The following is a 19,525-nucleotide window of genomic DNA, read 5'->3' as shown; positions in this document are numbered from 1 at the left end:
GACAATACCAAAACCCCATAGATATACAAAAAACCCTAGACAAGACAAAAACACACATACCACCCTCGTCACACCCTGACCTAACCAAAATAATAAAGAAAACAAAGACAACTAAGGTCAGGGCGTGACATCTCTGCTCTACCAGAATCTGGTTCTAACAGTGTATTATAATTCTGAACCTCCAGATCCTGCAGTACCAGGCCCAGCAGCAGTACCAGAACAAGGCAGTGCCGTCGGCTGCTGTGTTGTTTGTGTACCTGGAGAGAGCCCACGGCCTGCCGGTGAGACCTGGGGCCTGCAGCCCTGCTGTGTTGACATACAGTTCTTGTTGTTGTTGTTGTTGATATTGTCAGTGGTCATATACTGTATAGCCCACAATACATCCTAAGTGTTTATATACATCCTGGGTTTGGGTTTTACTATATATTACTTAATATTGACATTTGAGGATTGGTTTGTATATTTGTTGTTTATGTACATTTGTCGATGTTGATTCTATTGCAGCCCTTTAATTTATTTTATCCACAGTTGAAGAAGGATGGAAAGGAGCCAAAAGTCGGGGCAGAGATTTCGCTGAGGGCCATGTCATACAAAACCAAGGTAAGTGTATCTTATAGACGGGTTGGTTGTTTAGCAACAAAAGTGACACAAGCCAACTAGGATTCCCACATGGCAGCTTCTTGTCATTGTTGCTAGACTTCTGCCACATTGAAGCGTGCACATCATTTTGGTGACGTTGTCAGTTAAGCCATCTATATTTCTCTTGACTCCATGTCTATTGACAGATACTGTATGCTTACTAGAGAGTACAAAAGGAAGCATGGACAATTTTTCCATCCATCTCTTTTTCAAAGGTGTGTGAGTGCTCTACGTCTCCTCGGTGGGATGAAGCTTTCCACTTCCTGGTTCGTGACCCTACAGAGGAACTCCTTATAGTGAAGGTGAGGGAAGGGTCCACCAGGGTTGAACAGTATACATTTGTTTTACTGTATGAATGTCTTGGCTTAAGAATGATTTACTCTTGCTGCTGACAATAGTGTTAACCAGTTTTCATAGTTTGCTTACACATTTTGATATACCATTCAAACCTGGGAGACAATGTGTTAACAGTGGAATAATGACATTGCGGTGCCCTACGTTGTCTCTGATCATGTGTGTGCACCCATCTCTGTGTGTGTGTGTGCCTGTTTCTCTGTGTGTGTGTAGCTGTCCCACAGCTGTGGCCAGGCCATGGGCACGGTGGTGTTGCCCCTGAGAGAGGTGCTGTCAGAGCAGGGCCTGGTGCTGGACCGATGGCTGAGTCTGGACGGGGCCCTCCCAGAGAGCCAGATTCTACTGAGGGCCACACTCAAGGTTAACTCATAATACAGACACACACACTCTGTACCAAACCACTGTCCAGACCTGGGTTCAAATAGTTTTTTTATTCTTCCAAATAGTGTATCAGTGCTAGATTGAGCTTGTCTGACACAATGGAACAGTGAAGTGTAAACTCTGCCCATCTGGCATGTCAGGCAGGCTCAATCAAATGCTCAAAGTATTTGAAAGAAAACAAGTACTGCTAAACAAGTGTCACACATGTTTAGCAGATGTTATTGCGGGTGTAGATGTTATTGCGGGTGTAGATGTTATTGCGGGTGTAGATGTTATTGCGGGTGTAGATGTTATTGCGGGTGCTAGATGTTATTGCGGGTGTAGATGTTATTGCGGGTGTAGATGTTATTGCGGGTGCTAGATGTTATTGCGGGTGTAGATGTTATTGCGGGTGTAGATGTTATTGCGGGTGTAGATGTTATTGCGGGTGTAGATGTTATTGCGGGCGTAGATGTTATTGCGGGTGCTAGATGTTATTGCGGGTGCTAGATGTTATTGCGGGTGCTAGATGTTATTGCGGGTGTAGATGTTATTGCGGGTGCTAGATGTTATTGCGGGTGTAGATGTTATTGCGGGTGCTAGATGTTATTGCGGGTGTAGATGTTATTGCGGGTGTAGATGTTATTGCGGGTGTAGATGTTATTGCGGGTGTAGATGTTATTGCGGGTGCTAGATGTTATTGCGGGTGTAGATGTTATTGCGGGTGTAGATGTTATTGCGGGTGCTAGATGTTATTGCGGGTGTAGATGTTATTGCGGGTGTAGATGTTATTGCGGGTGTAGATGTTATTGCGGGTGCAGATGTTATTGCGGGTGCAGATGTTATTGGGGATGCTAGATGTTATTGCGGGTGCTAGATGTTATTGCGGGTGTAGATGTTATTGCAGGTGCTAGATGTTATTGTGGGTGCTAGATGTTATTGCGGGTGCTAGATGTTATTGCGGGTGCTAGATGTTATTGCAGGTGCTAGATGTTATTGCGGGTGTAGATGTTATTGCAGGTGCTAGATGTTATTGCGGATGTAGATGTTATTGTGGGTGCTAGATGTTATTGCGGGTGCTAGATGTTATTGCGGGTGCTAGATGTTATTGCGGGTGTAGATGTTATTGTGGGTGCTAGATGTTATTGCGGGTGCTAGATGTTATTGCGGGTGCTAGATGTCATTGCGGGTGTAGATGTTATTGCGGGTGCTAGATGTTATTGCGGGTGCTAGATGTTATTGCGGGTGTAGTGAAATGCTTGTAGCAACTATATGCACACCTGCCAAGAACTATACACACTAAACTCAACACTGTCCCATAACTATTCCTCCAAAACAACATGATTGCATTTGCTCTGAACACCCTCTTTCTACATTAATGTCATCATGTGAGCTCTTAATACCTTCCATCCTGATAAGCATTTTACTGTCACGCGTTTCTTACTCATAAATGTTATATTGTATCTGTTTTTTAAGTGTGTCGTGACTTTGTGTGAAATAACCTTTAAAATGGAATGAACTGAAGCTTGAAACTTGAGTGGAATATGAAATGCACTTTGTCCTGTAGATGTTGAACACCCAGCTGGCAGTGTGTCCTAGTGGTGTGTCCAGTGATACTACTGGGGAGGGCAGTGAGGAGAGAGACCATGTCATCCACAGACGGGACACTGAACCAAACCTGCGACACAGATCACCGCTCTCTCAATTGTGAGTCATTCTGAAGCTCATACTCGCATCAATGCCCCATTGTGTTCCGGTCACATTACATTACAGTACAGCACATTACAGTACAGCACATTACAGTACATTACAGCACATTACAGTACAGCACATTACAGCACATTACAGTACATTACAGTACAGCACATTACAGTACATTACAGTACAGCACATTACAGCACATTACAGTACAGGGCATTACAGCACATTACAGTACATTACAGTACAACACATTACAGTACAGCACATTAAAGCACATTATAGTACAGCGCATTACAGCACATTACAGTACATTACAGTACATTACAGTACAGCACATTACAGTACAGCGCATTACAGCACATTACAGTACATTACAGTACAGCACATTACAGTACAGCGCATTACAGCACATTACAGCACATTACAGCACAGCGCATTACAGCACATTACAGTACATTACAGTACATTACAGTACAGCACATTACAGTACAGCGCATTACAGCACATTACAGTACATTACAGTACAGCACATTACAGTACAGCGCATTACAGCACATTACAGCACATTACAGCACAGCGCATTACAGCACATTACAGTACATCACAGTACAGCACATTACAGTACATTACAGTACAGCACATTACAGTACAGCACATTACAGCACATTACAGTACAGTGCATTACAGCACATTACAGTACATTACAGTACAGCACATTACAGTACAGCGCATTACAGCACATTACAGTACAGCGCATTACAGTACATTACAGTACAGCGCATTACAGTACATTACAGCACATTACAGTACAGCACATTACAGTACATTACAGTACATTACAGTACAGCGCATTACAGTACATTACAGTACAGCGCATTACAGTACATTACAGTACAGCGCATTACAGTACAGCACATTACAGTACAGCACATTACAGTACAGCACATTACAGCACATTACAGTACAGCGCATTACAGCACATTACAGTACAGTAGAGCACATTACATTACAGTACAGCACATTGCAGCACATTACATTACAGTACAGCACATTACAGCACAGTACAGCACATTACATTACAGTACAGCACATTACAGCACAGTACAGCACATTACAGCACATTACATTACAGTACAGCACATTACAGCACAGTACAGCACATTACAGCACATTACATTACAGTACAGCACATTACAGCACAGTACAGCACATTACATTACAGTACAGCACATTACAGCACAGTACAGCACATTACAGCACATTACAGGACAGTACAGCACATTACAGCACAGTACAGCACATTACAGGACAGTACAGCACAGTACATTGCAGCACATTACAGCACATTACAGCACATTACAGCACAGCGCATTACAACACATTACTGTACATTACAGTACATTGCAGCACATTACATTACAGTACAGCACATTACAGTACAGCGCATTACAGCACATTACAGTACAGCACATTGCAGCACATTACAGCACAGCGCATTACAGCACATTACAGCACATTACAGTACAGCGCATTACAGCACATTACAGTACATTACAGTACAGCACATTACAGTACAGCGCATTACAGCACATTAAAGAACATTACAGTACAGCGCATTACAGCACATTACAGCACATTACAGTACAGCGCATTACAGTACATTACAGTGCAGTGCATTACAGTACAGTGCATTACAGTACATTACAGTACATTACAGTACAGCACATTACAGTACAGCGCATTACAGCACATTAAAGAACATTACAGTACAGCGCATTACAGTACATTACAGTGCAGTGCATTACAGTACAGTGCATTACAGTACATTACAGCACATTACAGTACAGTACATTACAGTACAGCGCATTACAGTACATTACAGCACATTACAGTACAGCGCATTACAGTACATTACAGTACAGCGCATTACAGTACATTACAGCACATTACAGTACAGCGCATTACAGTACATTACAGTACAGCGCATTACAGTACATTACAGTACAGCGCATTACAGTACAGCACATTACAGTACAGCACATTACAGTACAGCGCATTACAGTACATTACAGTACAGCGCATTACAGTACATTACAGTACAGCACATTACAGTACAGCACATTACAGTACAGCACATTACAGTACAGCGCATTACAGCACATTACAGCACATTACAGTACAGTACATTACAGTACAGTGCATTACAGCACATTAGAGTACAGCACATTAGAGTACAGCACATTACAGTACAGTACAGCACATTACAGCACAGTACAGCACATTACAGCACAGTACAGCACATTACAGCACAGTACAGCACATTACAGGACAGTACAGAACATTACAGTACAGTACAGAACATTACAGTACAGGACAGAACATTACAGTACAGTACAGAACATTACAGGACAGTACAGAACATTACAGTACAGTACAGCACATTACAGTACAGTACAGAACATTACAGTACAGTACAGCACATTACAGGACAGTACAGAACATTACAGGACAGTATAGAACATTACAGTACAGTACAGAACATTACAGGACAGTACAGAACATTACAGTACAGTAAGAACTGAGAAGTGATGTCCAACGGGCCTGCATGGTACACGTTGTTCTTCTCACTGCACTACTGTACTTCACCATAGAAATAACACTTCTAATCAAACATTATAAGTAGGGCCCAGAGTTGTTCCTGACCTCGTGACCAGGAACAACTCTGGGCCTAGTCACAATCAATAAGCAGGTTGACGTTTATTGGGATGAATCTTGTCCTGGAGGCAGAACTGAGCGATTTCTGCAAGATGGGCCAGCTGCAAAGTCAAAATTGGCTATATTGTAAAAATCTCTATAAACAAAAAGCAGGTTTTTGGTCTTCATTTAAGGTTAGGGTTAGGCATTAGGGTTAGCAGTGTGGTTAAGGTTATGGTTAGGTTTAAACATTAACCTGCAATGAATGAATACATGTATAATCCATGTAAACTGTAACCATGGGAGATTCTCAATTGGGCAAAAGTTAATCCTCGTTGTTTGTCCTCCTTTTATGCATTTCACCAAACAATTTCATATACATCAAATCAAAAATGATTTCTGATATAAAATACAAATAAGCACATTGCGGGCAGGATTCATTCATCGATATCATCACAGTCCAATTTCATGCATTCAATACAAAGGTTGGTTTGCTCACAGTTTTGGAGACTTTTCATTGATGCCCAAAAACACAATCCACCATAGAAATGTGGAAGGGTGAATCAATTAGAGGAATACAACTGATATGAATGTATTGGCCTACATCCACAACAAAGCAACTGATATGAATGTATTGGCCTACATCCACAACAAAGCAACGCTCTATAATGGAAGATCAGAATGTTGGCGACGATGACTTTGGAGTAATCCAAAGTTATGTATAACTAAAACAACTTCTTTCAAAGCATGTACGAAGTATTGTAAAAAAACAAAAACATAACAATTAGACAGTCCCCATTGCCCACGTCTTTCCATATATTGTACATGATATGGCACTAGGTGATTTTAGAATTTTGTCCAGTAGTATTTATTGAATTCCGGAAAACAGTGAACACAATTGCACACATTTCTGTTCTGATCAAAACAAGGTTGTAATGTTCTGTGAACAAAACACTTAAGACCTCATTTTTTATTCACTGATGATATTTGTATTTAATGCAAACGGTGGTCTAAGATATGCAAGTCATGTACTAAGGCAAGAGAATGATCAGATGTTCTGTAAATATATTTGAGCATTTTATCATTGCTGTTCTGCTATAGATATGTTTCAACACAGATCAAAAATTGCTTGTACAGGATTGAGAAACGGCAATAGGCGACCGGAGGAGTACACTCTTTAAAAAATGGTGCTATCTAGAACCTAAAAGGGTTCTTCGGCTGTTCACATAGTAGAACCATTTGAAGAACCTGTTTTGGTTCCAGGTAGAACTCTTTTGGGTTCCATGTAGAACCCTTTCCACAGAGGGTTCTACATGGAACCCAAAAGGGTTCTATCTGGAATAAAATAAAAACATTTAAAATCTGCCACACCTGCTGTTTTCTCAGAGTAGAAAAGCATGCACATATTTGAAAAAAAATACGCTACTATATTTGATCTATAAAATGTCTAGCACAACTAGCTACATTTCTTTTTATCACTTTTCATATGTATTTTGGGATTCCTACTCTGTAAACGTAATTTGCCTGATGACACGCTAGTGGAGAAGGAGCGTCTCATTTTATACAAGCACATTTGTTTCCAAATTTCCTCTCCTCGCCCCCGCCCCTTGATTACCTCTGAACTTTTTCAAAAGGAGGCGAGGAGATGACGGAGGAGTCGAGTAAAACCAATTGAGATTCTGTGTATCTTCTCTCAGAGGTGGTCAGAGCCCTGGCCAGGTGAAGCTGCAAATTGGCTACTCAACAGAGGAGAACAGGCTGTACATCACCGTCCTCTCCTGCAGGTCTGTCCTAAACTACAATACCCACAATGCACTGGATCGGCTGGTGGTTTACAGTACTTTGCCATATAGCCCTATATTCTCTATAAATCATATACAGTACCAGTAAAAAGTTTGGACAGACCTACTCATTCCAGGGTTTTTTTTTTATTTATTTTTTACTATTTTCTAAATTGTAGAATAACAGTGAAGACAACATAAATATGAAATTACTCACATGGAATCATGTAGTAAACAAAAAAGTGTTAAACAAATCAAAATATATTTTATATTGGAGATTCTTCAAAGTACATCTCTGAAGCTGGTTGAAAGAATGCCAAGACTGTGCAAAGCTGTCATCAATGCAAAGGGTGGCTATTTGAAGAATCTCAAATATAACATATATTTTGACTTATTTAACACTTTTTTTGTTACTACATGATTCCATGTCTTATTTCATAGTTTGATGTCTTCACTATTATTCTACAATGTGGAAAATAGTAAAAAATTAAGAAAAACCCTTGAATGAGTAGGTGTGTCCAAACCTTTGACTGGTACTGTACATATTTGCTCGTTCATGTTGTATTGTTTTTTAATGTAATGTAAATGCATTCAGAATATTTGGGATTGTGAACCCATTGTTAGATTGTATTTGAATGAATACATGAATATTCTTAAAAAAGAAAGAGAAAAAAGTTCTCTGTTTACCTCTAGGGGCCTGCCAGCTTGTGGGTCTGCTAAGGACAGCTCCGACCCATATGTCTCCTTTATCCTTCTGCCGGACAAGAACAGGACCACCAAGAGAAAGACCATCACCAAGAAGAGAGACCTCAACCCTGAGTTTAACGAGAGGTGAGATGGGAGTTGAGACTAGAGAGAGGGAATGTGTAGGGACAGGAGATTAGAGACAGGAGGAGACACCAGGAGACTAGAGAGAGGGAATGTGTAGGGACAGGAGGTTTTCCAGACCCTGTAACTCTGGGCCCTAGTTATACCATAGTTAGTTTTGTGTAATACTAATATCTGATACTGCTTGCTGGCTTTTTGTATCTCTAAAGTCCTAGCCCTATGTATCAAACTATCAGCTATACAGTAGTTAGTTCTGTGTTATTACTAGCTCTGACTTTGCTCATAGCTATTTTATTGAGGGAAAGGGTACTTACTATGACTGTGATATGTGCTTGTCCCACCTAGCTATCTTAAGACGAATGCACTAACTGTAAGACACTCTGGATAGGGCGTCTCTAGATGACCAAAATGTAAATGTAAAATGTGATAATACTATGTGTAGTAGTTATGTATAGTAATACTATGGGAACTAGTTGTGTAATACTATGGATAATAGTAATGTGTAATAATACTATGTGTAAGAGGTGTGTAAGAGGTGTGTAATAGTGGTGTGTAATAATACTATGTGTAATAGTAATGTGTAATAATACTGTGTAATAGTTATATGTACTAATACTATGTGTAATAGTTATGTGTAATAATACTATGTGTAATAATACTATGTGTAATAATACTATGTGTAATAATACTATGTGTAATAGTTATGTGTAATAAAACTATGTGTAATAACACTATGGGTAATAGTTATGTGTAATAATACTATGTGTAATAGTTATATGTAATAATACTATGTGTAATAATACTATGTGTAATAATACTATGTGTAATAGTTATGTGTAATAATACTATGTGTAATAATACTATGGGTAATAGTTATGTGTAATAATACTATGTGTAATAATACTATGTGTAATAATACTATGTGTAATAATACTATGTGTAATAATACTATGTGTAATAGTTATGTGTAATAATACTATGTGTAATAATACTATGGGTAATAGTTATGTGTAATAATACTATGTGTAATAGTTATGTGTAATAATACTATGTGTAATAATACTATGTGTAATAATACTATGTGTAATAATACTATGGGTAATAGTTATGTGTAATAATACTATGTGTAATAGTTATGTGTAATAATACTATGTGTAATAATACTATGTGTAATAATACTGTGTAATAGTTATGTGTAATAATACTATGTGTAATAGTTATGTGTAATAATACTGTGTAATAGTTATATGTACTAATACTATGTGTAATAGTTATATGTAATAATACTATGTGTAATAGTTATATGTACTAATACTATGTGTATTAGTTATATGTACTAATACTATGTGTAATAGTTATATGTAATAATACTATGTGTAATAGTTATATGTACTAATACTATGTGTAATAGTTATATGTAATAATATTATGTGTAATAGTTATGTGTAATAATACTGTCTAATAGTTATGTAATACTGGTCATGTCATTTATTCGTATCCTGCATTGTATGTCTTATTATTTTGTGCAGGTTTGACTTTGACTTCACTCTGGAGGAGTGCATGCAGAAAAGACTTGACCTGACTGTCAAAAACAACGTATCCTTCATGAGCAGGGAGAGAGAGCTCATAGGAAAGGTATTATTTGTGTAAAATCCTTAAATATACAGTACCAATCAAACGTTTGGACACACCTACTCATTCAAGGGTTTTTCTACATTGTACAATATTAGTGAAGACATCAAAACTATGAAATAACACATGGAATCATGTAGTAATCAAAAAGGTGTTATATTATATATTTTAGAATCTTCAAAGTAACCACCCTTTGCCTTGATGACAGCTTTGCACACTCTTGGCATTATCTCAACCAGCTTCACCTGGAATGCTTTTCCAACAGTCTTGAAGGAGTTCCCACATATGCTGAGCACTTGTTAGCTGCTTTTCCTTCACTCTGCGGTTCAACTCATCCCCAACCATCTCAATTGGGTTGAGGTTGGGTGATTGTGGAGGCCAGGTCATCTGATGCAGAACCCCATCACTCTCCTTATTGGTCAAATAGCCCTTACACAGCCTGGAGGTGTGTTGGATCATTGTCCTGTTGAAAAATAAATGATAGTTCCACTAAGCGCAAACCAGATGGAATGGAGTATCACTGCAGAATTATGTGGTTGCCATGGTGGTTAAGTGTACTTTGAATTCTAAATAAATCACTAACAATGCCACTAGCAAAGCACCCCCACACCATCATACCTCCTCCTCCATGCTTCACTGTGGGAGCAACACATGCAGAGATCATCCGTTCACCTACTCTGCATCTTACACAGACACGGCGGTTGGAACCAAAAATCTCAAATTTGGACTCATCAGACCAAAGAACAGATTTGCACCAGTGTAATGTCCATTGCTCATGTTTCTTGGCCCAAGCAAGTCTCTTCTCCTTATTTGATGTCCTTTAGTTGTGCAAGGCCATGAAGGCCTGATTCACACAGTCTCCTCTGAACAGTTGATGTTGAGATGTGTCTGTTACTTGAACTCTGTGAAGCATTTATTTGGGTTGACATTTCTGAGGCTGGTAACTGTAATGAACTTATCCTCTGCAGCAGAGGTAACTCTGGGTCTTCCTTTCCTGTGGCAGTCCTCATGAGAGCCAGTTTCATCATAGTGCTTGATGGTTTTTGCGACAGCACTTGAAGAAACCATCAAAGTTCTTTAAATGTTCCACATTGACTGACCTTCATGTCTTTAAGTAATGATGGACTGTTGTTTCTCTTTGCTTATTTGAGCTGTTTTTGCCATAATATGGACTTGGTCTGTTACCAAATAGGGCTATCTTCTGTATACCACCTCTACCTTGTCACAGCACAACTGATTGGTTCAAACACATTAAGAAATGAACTTTTAACAAGGCATAATTGTTCATTGAAATGCATTCCAGAGTGTGCAAATCTGTCAACAAGGCAAAAGGTTGCCATTTTGAATAATCTCAAATATACAATGCATTTTGATTTGTTTAACACTTATTTTGGGTACTACATGATTCCATGTGTGTTATTACATAGTTTTGATGTCTTCACTATTATTCTACAATGTAGAAAATTGTAAAAATGTAAACCTGGAATGAGTAGGCGTGTCCCAACTTTTGACTGGTACTGTATTTTCTCTAATTATTTATCCCATTTAGTCATTCTAATGTAATATGGACTTCTCCAAGTGGGGTGAACTGTTTTTGTCATTCTGTTTAGTTACAACTAGATCTTGACCAGATAGACCTGCAGAATGGCGACACACAATGGTAAGTGCATTCCCACGTGCTACCTCTTCCACATTTGTTCATATTCATTCCACATTACTTTGATTGATAAGATCTCCTACTTTCTCAGGTACGATTTAGTAGAGGAGACGAGATGAGAGGATGGCCTCACTTTCCTGCAGTGCAATGTTACTTTTACTGTTGCTTCTTCTGTATGGTTTATTTTATATTTTTATTCAACTAATGCGCAATAGGACCACCACTGAAGGTCTTATATTTCCTATCATCCCAACAATACCACAATTTATCTGTAAATTGAATAATTACAAATGATAGATTTGGTTCCTCTTACGTAAGGAAGAATTCCTAAATTCTAGAATTCCTAATTCGAGTCTGAAAGAGTGTTCTTTAGACTCTTTTGTCTGAGTAGATATTTGATATGAAGGCAACTATGTCGCTCCTAAAGGAATCGATCTTGAAAAGCACAAAGTCTTTTATCAACCCCATAGTTCAGAAAATGCAGCAAAAAATAGTGAACATTTTAAAACTTCAGGTATTTTGAGTTTTTCTCATCACTTCAGTTCTTATTTACTACAAAAGTAATTGTTCTCAGAGGGTACTTTCTGACTTTGTTGCATTGTTTCATTTGTTTTATTGCAAAACTATGTCAACCATCTTGAGATAAGTGTTTGAGTGTTAATTGAGACCAAGGTCCAACATACTGAGTAACGGGTACCGGTAGATATGATGATGAGGGTGCTGAAATGTTACCCTGTAGTTTCACAGCGTTTATGGGCCATCATGGATGTTTACACTTTTATTTAATCAATCCTTTTGTTACACTGTTTTTCTGTTTCTAATTTTGCCTTATATATTCCAACACTGGGTAATTTTGCCTTATATATTCCAACACTGGGTAATTTTGCCTTATATATTCCAACACTGGGTCAATTTGCCTTATAAATTCCTACACTGTGTCATTTTGCCATATATATTCCAACACTGGGTCATTTTGCCTTATATATTCCAACACTGGGTCATTTTTGAGAAGATTGAGAATGTTAAAGATCTACTGATTGTGTTCATTCTGTTCCAAATAAAGACGTTTAGTATGTTTTATCAGATTGATTTAAAAGCTGATTTTATAATTCAGGAAATGTGTTATGGAATGACCCAGACGTCACATTTGCCACTGAAAACACACTCTAGCTGTACAGTAATGGACAGTCTGAAGCACTGTGCTTTTATTTGATAAAGAACATATGTGTAGAAGTTAAATATGTAGCTATATCACGAATGTGTATGTTCACAATCCAAGACAGCATTGTGTCATATACAGTATGTTTGTGTGTGATTGAATGTATTTGTATGTGTTTGTTGTGCCAGTAGTGGCCTGAGTTCTGCAATAAGTCAGTCAATCATTCGTTACAAGTTGTGTGTTACAAAACACAAAGTCTTAGACAAAATACACCCAAAGGGCCAGTTTCCTAGATTCCTAGACACATATTAAGTCTAGTCCTGGACTAAGAAGCATGTTCAATGGAGATTTAATGGAGAGTGCTGTTTAGTCCAGGACTGGACTTAATTTGTGAGTCCTGCTCTGAAAGAAGTGAGCAAATTTTGTAGCAAGGAAATGTTCATCCCCCACTGTCATCTCACTGCCAAGGCTTGAAACATGTATTAAAATACTTGAAAATGTTTGTTGGCAAATAAATAAAAAAAAGTAGAAAACATGTTGTATCAGAGCGAGAGTAGAGAGAGACGTATAGTGAGAACAGCTCCTGCGCTTTCAGACATGCATAACAATCGCCACGTCTGTGTCGTCGCACTTTCGTTCAACGTTTGCACTTTCAAAATCCCAGTCTGTTGGTCTTCTTTATGCTGGGCAACAAAACAAAACAAATGTCAACTTTTTTAATCTTCTGATAAATCAAGATGATCCCAATCTTCCCTCGTCCTGTTACTCACCTCTTCTGACAGACATAGCATTCGTACCAAATGACACCCTATTCCCCATATACCCATATACAGCACTACTATTGACCAGAGCGCTATGGGAATAGGGTGCCATTTGTAACGCAATAAATATCTCATAAGATTAGCGGAAACATTGTATACCCCTTGTAGACTACACTGAAGACTTATTGTCAAGCGATAAATACATTGTGTATGTGATGTATGCATATTGTTGGCGCTGTAGTCATGATTAATGAACTACCATTGTCTAACCGCCAGGTGGCAATAAAGTGCTGATACCAAATCCACCCATATGGCCTTTCTCAACTATAACAGATGTGAGAGAGAGAGAGAGAGAGTGTGAGAGAGAGAGAGAGTGTGAGAGAGAGAGAGAGAGAGAGAGAGAGAGAGAGAGAGAGAGAGAGAGAGAGAACGAACGTGATTGAAAAGCCAACGGATCAATAGAGAGGGCTTTCCTTTGAAGACAGAGGTGGGGCAATGGCAGAAACTCTGCCTTCTGAGTGGAAGCTACATCGAAGAGTCTTCCAGTCAGGATCACACAACGATAATGAATGGAACGGCATCGTAGCCAAGAAAATTCAGCTCAGCAACTAAATAGCCTTGCTTTTGGTTGGATTATTATTGAAAGAAGAATTCACAGAAATAAATGGAAATGGATTGGCCGGATAAATCGGAGACCATTCTTTGGAACAGAAAACAATTATATCCTCATTGTTACTGTTGAGATTAGGTTCCGTTTAGAGTAAATTACATATTAGTGTTCATTACAAATGCAAAAGTAGTAGTTCTTTTGAATGAGACAGAATGAAACTGGTGTGGTGTACACTTTTTATTTAAACTGAAACGTTTGAAACAGAAGTGGTTGTGATTTGGAATAACGCATTTTGGAGGACCAGGGGGAACTTCCCACTTTTGGAAAAACTCTGGAATAACGTCGTAAGAAGGAACTTAATTTATTTGACTTACTAACTTATTTTAACCATGGGGAATATTGAGAGTGTGGATGGACAGTCGGACAATATGAAGCATCATATAATGCCGTTGAAAGTGCCCATTCCTGACCAGTCGGAGTTGGAGGAGAGATTTGCTTTAGTTTTGGTAAGTGACTGTTGCCTCAGATACATGTTTGAATTGGAATGGCTTCTGGGTTTGGTTTCCTGTGTTCCAGACTGTCACAGTGGGGCCATATCAAACTTCAAAAGCGCACAATTAACATACAAAGACACGAGGCTACCTACTGATCTGTCATGCTGACGTGATACAGTGTAGACCATTTATCACGAGTACAGAACATATTACCTACCATATGGTAGGCTTTAAGAGGATGTGTGACTTTTTCCTTTAAATTAGTGGCCTAAAGTTTATTTTGATTAGGTGAAACAGCTCACACAAGCAACACTTATTTTTTAATTAAGATATTCCTTTTACCATATGGATCAGTTGTTTGGGTACCCCCAAACATGTTTCTAACATCAGTAACACAGGGAAAACAATACTATTTATCTAACACAAATGGTTCATCAAGACAATACATATTTCTCAGCCTAGTGCACTGTGGTCTACAGTAAGACAGTGGAACTGTTTATATAGTCTCGTGTGTCCTTGTGGAAAGACATTTATTCCGCTATAATGATATAGTTGCTGATACCGGTATTCTAAATTGGAAGACCCATCCTGTCCCACCCCATCTGCTTTCTGTTTCTCCCCCTCTCGCTCCTGCAGTTCTTTTGTTTTCAAAAAGTCAGCTCGAGGCTTTGGGCTAATTTACTGAAGTCTAGTGCCTTGTGCAAGAATTGGCTCGTTTTCAGAGTAACATTTCACTTTTATTAGCAAACATTTAATGGCACGTATATGGCCCAAATTCTCGTTATGGAATTCCCTTTTTTTAATAAAAAATTTATGCACAGTCGCTTTCAGATCATTCGCTGACAGATTCCAACAACAACATTTTCTGAATTCCCCTACAACTCCCACACCCGTGAGATCGTAAAATAGAACCACCCCATCTCCTCTATTGCTCTGCTCACCATCCTTGCATGGCTCACCATCTTCACATGACCCATCTTGCAGGCTTGAGTTGCGCTGGGGCTTTGTGATGCTGTGTAGCCTACACAATCAAAACACACGTTACCCATTCAGCGACACAGTTTAAGTCTCAAGTGTGTTTGTCATCCTAAATCAAGAGACTAAGAAGATGATGCACTGTTATGAACCCTAAAAAATAAATTGGTTGACTTTGTTTATATTGGAATGGAAAGCCTTGGATTCCAGAAAATAGTAGACATCAGGCGATGGATAGTAGAGCACAATAATCCCTGTAATGTCAATGATGAAATAGTGGGCTATATGCCTTCATTATGGTTTATAATATATTTATAATGACTTTAACACACTTTAATCATAATAAGATTGGTTATTGTGACAACGTCTCACCACCATTGGAGTATTTCTCTACATAGCTGTGTCAATAGCAGAGCTGTGGGCGGTGGTTATGCAAATGATATCTTATTCTTACATCTGAAAGCAAAGTTCCTTATCATTCTTTCAAAACAAACTGTCCTCAAACCACATCTCTCCAAACCACCAATTTAAGAATCAAAAAAAAAAAAAAAATACAAATTCTCTTCATCCCACCATGAATCAAAGCATTGTTTCTGAGCCAATATGGCTTCTGCTGACCATGTCAGTAAGTCCTGTTAAACCTCTACAAATGTGTTTTCGCACAAGTGTTTGTCCAGTGTTTCCCACTTATATGATCAACCTCACCACACCACACCCAGCCTGTTTAGCATCTGAGTGTGGACTTTACAGTAACATCAAATGTATTTATATAGCCCTTCTTACATCAGCTGATGTCTCAAAGTGCTGTACAGAAACCCAGCCTAAAACCCCAAACAGCAAGCAATGCAGGTGTAGAAGCACGGTGGCTAGGAAAAACTCCCTAGAAAGGCCAAAATCTAGGAAGAAACCTAGAGAGGAACCAGGCTATGAGGGGTGGCCAGTCCTCTTCTTGCTGTGCCGGGTAGAGATAATAGAACATGGCCAAGATGTTCAAATGTTCATAAATGACCAGCATGGTCAAATAATAATAATCACAGTAGTTGTTGAGGGTGCAGCAAGTCAGTACCTCAGGAGTAAATGTCAGTTGGCTTTTCATAGCCGATAATTAAGAGTATCTCTACCGCTCCTGCTGTCTCTGGAGAGTTGAAACAGCAGGTCTGGGACATGTAGTACGTCCGGTGAACAGGTCAAATCAAATCAAATCAAATTTTATTTGTCACATACACATGGTTAGCAGATGTTAATGCGAGTGTAGCGAAATGCTTGTGCTTCTAGTTCCGACAATGCAGTAATAACAAGTAATCTAACTAACAATTCCAAAACTACTGTCTTGTACACAGTGTAAGGGGATAAATAATATGTACATAAGGATATATGCATGAGTGATGGTACAGAGCAGCATAGGCAAGATACAGTAGATGGTATCGAGTACAGTATATACATATGAGATGAGTATGTAAACAAAGTGGCATAGTTAAAGTGGCTAGTGATACATGTATTACATAAGAATACAGTCGATGATATAGAGTACAGTATATACGTATGCATATGAGATGAATAATGTAGGGTAAGTAACATTATATAAGGTAGCATTGTTTAAAGTGGCTAGTGATATATTTACATAATTTCCCATCAATTCCCATTATTAAAGTGGCTGGAGTTGAGTCAGTGTCAGTGTGTTGGCAGCAGCCACTCAATGTTAGTGGTGGCTGTTTAACAGTCTGATGGCCTTGAGATAGAAGCTGTTTTTCAGTCTCTCGGTCCCAGCTTTGATGCACCTGTACTGACCTCGCCTTCTGGATGATAGCGGGGTGAACAGGCAGTGGCTCGGGTGGTTGATGTCCTTGATGATCTTTATGGCCTTCCTGTGACATCGGGTGGTGTAGGTGTCCTGGAGGGCAGGTAGTTTGCCCCCGGTGATGCGTTGTGCAGACCTCACTACCCTCTGGAGAGCCTTACGGTTGAGGGCGGAGCAGTTGCCGTACCAGGCGGTGATACAGCCCGACAGGATGCTCTCGATTGTGCATCTGTAGAAGTTTGTGAGTGCTTTTGGTGACAAGCCGAATTTCTTCAGCCTCCTGAGGTTGGAGGCGCTGCTGCGCCTTCTTCACAATGCTGTCTGTGTGAGTGGACCAATTCAGTTTGTCTGTGATGTGTATGCCGAGGAACTTAAAACTTGCTACCCTCTCCACTACTGTTCCATCGATGTGGATATAGGGGGGTGTTCCCTCTGCTGTTTCCTGAAGTCCACAATCATCTCCTTAGTTTTGTTGACGTTGAGTGTGAGGTTATTTTCCTGACACCACACTCCGAGGGCCCTCACCTCCTCCCTGTAGGCCGTCTCGTCGTTGTTGGTAATCAAGCCTACCACTGTTGTGTCGTCCTCAAACTTGATGATTGAGTTGGAGGCGTGCGTGGCCACGCAGTCGTGGGTGAACAGGGAGTACAGGAGAGGGCTCAGAACGCACCCTTGTGGGGCCCCAATGTTGAGGATCAGCGGGGAGGAGATGGTGTTGCCTACCCTCACCACCTGGGGGCGGCCCGTCAGGAAGTCCAGTACCCAGTTGCACTGGGCGGGGTCGAGACCCAGGGTCTCGAGCTTGATGACGAGCTTGGAGGGTACTATGGTGTTAAATGCCGAGCTGTAGTCGATGAACAGCATTCTCACATAGGTATTCCTCTTGTCCAGATGGGTTAGGGCAGTGTGCAGTGTGGTTGAGATTGCATCGTCTGTGGACCTATTAGGGCGGTAAGCAAATTGGAGTGGGTCTTGGGTGTCAGGTAGGGTGGAGGTGATATGGTCCTTGACTAGTCTCTCAAAGCACTTCATGATGACGGAAGTGAGTGCTACGGGGCGGAAGTCGTTTAGCTCAGTTACCTTAGCTTTCTTGGGAACAGGAACAATGGTGGCCCTCTTGAAGCATGTGGGAACAGCAGACTGGTATAGGGATTGATTGAATATGTCCGTAAACACACCGGCCAGCTGGTCTGCGCATGCTCTGAGGGCGCGGCTGGGGATGCCGTCTGGGCCTGCAGCCTTGCGAGGGTTAACACGTTTAAATGTCTTACTCACCTCGGCTGCAGTGAAGGAGAGACCGCATGTTTTCGTTGCAGGCCGTGTCAGTGGCACTGTATTGTCCTCAAAGCGGGCAAAAAAGTTATTTAGTCTGCCTGGGAGCAGGACATCCTGGTCCGTGACTGGGCTGGATTTCCTCCTGTAGTCCGTGATTGACTGTAGACCCTGCCACATGCCTCTTGTGTCTGAGCCGTTGAATTGAGATTCTACTTTGTCTCTGTACTGACGCTTAGCTTGTTTGATAGCCTTGCGGAGGGAATAGCTGCACTGTTTGTATTCGGTCATGTTACCAGACACCTTGCCCTGATTAAAAGCAGTGGTTCGCGCTTTCAGTTTCACGCGAATGCTGCCATCAATCCACGGTTTCTGGTTAGGGAATGTTTTAATCGTTGCTATGGGAACGACATCTTCAACGCACGTTCTAATGAACTCGCACACCGAATCAGCGTATTCGTCAATGTTGTTGTCTGACGCAATACGAAACATGTCCCAGTCCACGTGATGGAAGCAGTCTTGGAGTGTGGAGTCAGCTTGGTCGGACCAGCGTTGGACAGACCTCAGCGTGGGAGCCTCTTGTTTTAGTTTCTGTCTGTAGGCAGGGATCAACAAAATGGAGTCGTGGTCAGCTTTTCCGAAAGGGGGGCGGGGCAGGGCCTTATATGCGTCACAGAAGTTAGAGTAACAATGATCCAAGGTCTTTCCACCCCTGGTTGCGCAATCGATATGCTGATAAAATTTAGGGAGTCTTGTTTTCAGATTAGCTTTGTTAAAATCCCCAGCTACAATGAATGCAGCCTCCGGATA

At 40.2% G+C, this 19,525-nt stretch overlaps 2 protein-coding genes across 4 annotated transcripts in view; both read left to right on the top strand.

Moving 5' to 3' along the window:
- Nucleotides 1-13,468, top strand: part of LOC110531238 (extended synaptotagmin-1) — a 39,266-nt gene extending 25,798 nt beyond the window's left edge. Inside the window, exons 22-31 of the mRNA XM_036988711.1 lie at nucleotides 186-281; nucleotides 529-600; nucleotides 855-941; nucleotides 1,207-1,353; nucleotides 2,921-3,060; nucleotides 7,446-7,532; nucleotides 8,223-8,360; nucleotides 9,887-9,992; nucleotides 11,600-11,649; nucleotides 11,738-13,468. Coding sequence (XP_036844606.1) covers nucleotides 186-281; nucleotides 529-600; nucleotides 855-941; nucleotides 1,207-1,353; nucleotides 2,921-3,060; nucleotides 7,446-7,532; nucleotides 8,223-8,360; nucleotides 9,887-9,992; nucleotides 11,600-11,649; nucleotides 11,738-11,765 — 951 coding nt within the window. The 3' untranslated portion in view covers nucleotides 11,766-13,468. The remainder of the gene's footprint in view (nucleotides 1-185; nucleotides 282-528; nucleotides 601-854; nucleotides 942-1,206; nucleotides 1,354-2,920; nucleotides 3,061-7,445; nucleotides 7,533-8,222; nucleotides 8,361-9,886; nucleotides 9,993-11,599; nucleotides 11,650-11,737) is intronic.
- Nucleotides 13,469-14,083: 615 nt separating this feature from the next.
- LOC110532685 (formin-like protein 3) overlaps nucleotides 14,084-19,525 on the top strand; it is a 91,952-nt gene continuing 86,510 nt past the window's right edge. For all 3 annotated transcript variants that reach the window (XM_036988710.1, XM_036988708.1, XM_036988709.1), the window contains exon 1: nucleotides 14,084-14,682. In XM_036988710.1, the coding sequence (XP_036844605.1) occupies nucleotides 14,566-14,682 (117 nt within the window). In that variant the 5' untranslated portion in view covers nucleotides 14,084-14,565. The remainder of the gene's footprint in view (nucleotides 14,683-19,525) is intronic.

Source organism: Oncorhynchus mykiss, chromosome 9 (genome assembly GCF_013265735.2).
Source record: "Oncorhynchus mykiss isolate Arlee chromosome 9, USDA_OmykA_1.1, whole genome shotgun sequence".
Classification (NCBI taxonomy): Eukaryota; Metazoa; Chordata; class Actinopteri; order Salmoniformes; family Salmonidae; genus Oncorhynchus; species Oncorhynchus mykiss.
This window is presented reverse-complemented; position numbering and strand designations above follow the sequence as displayed.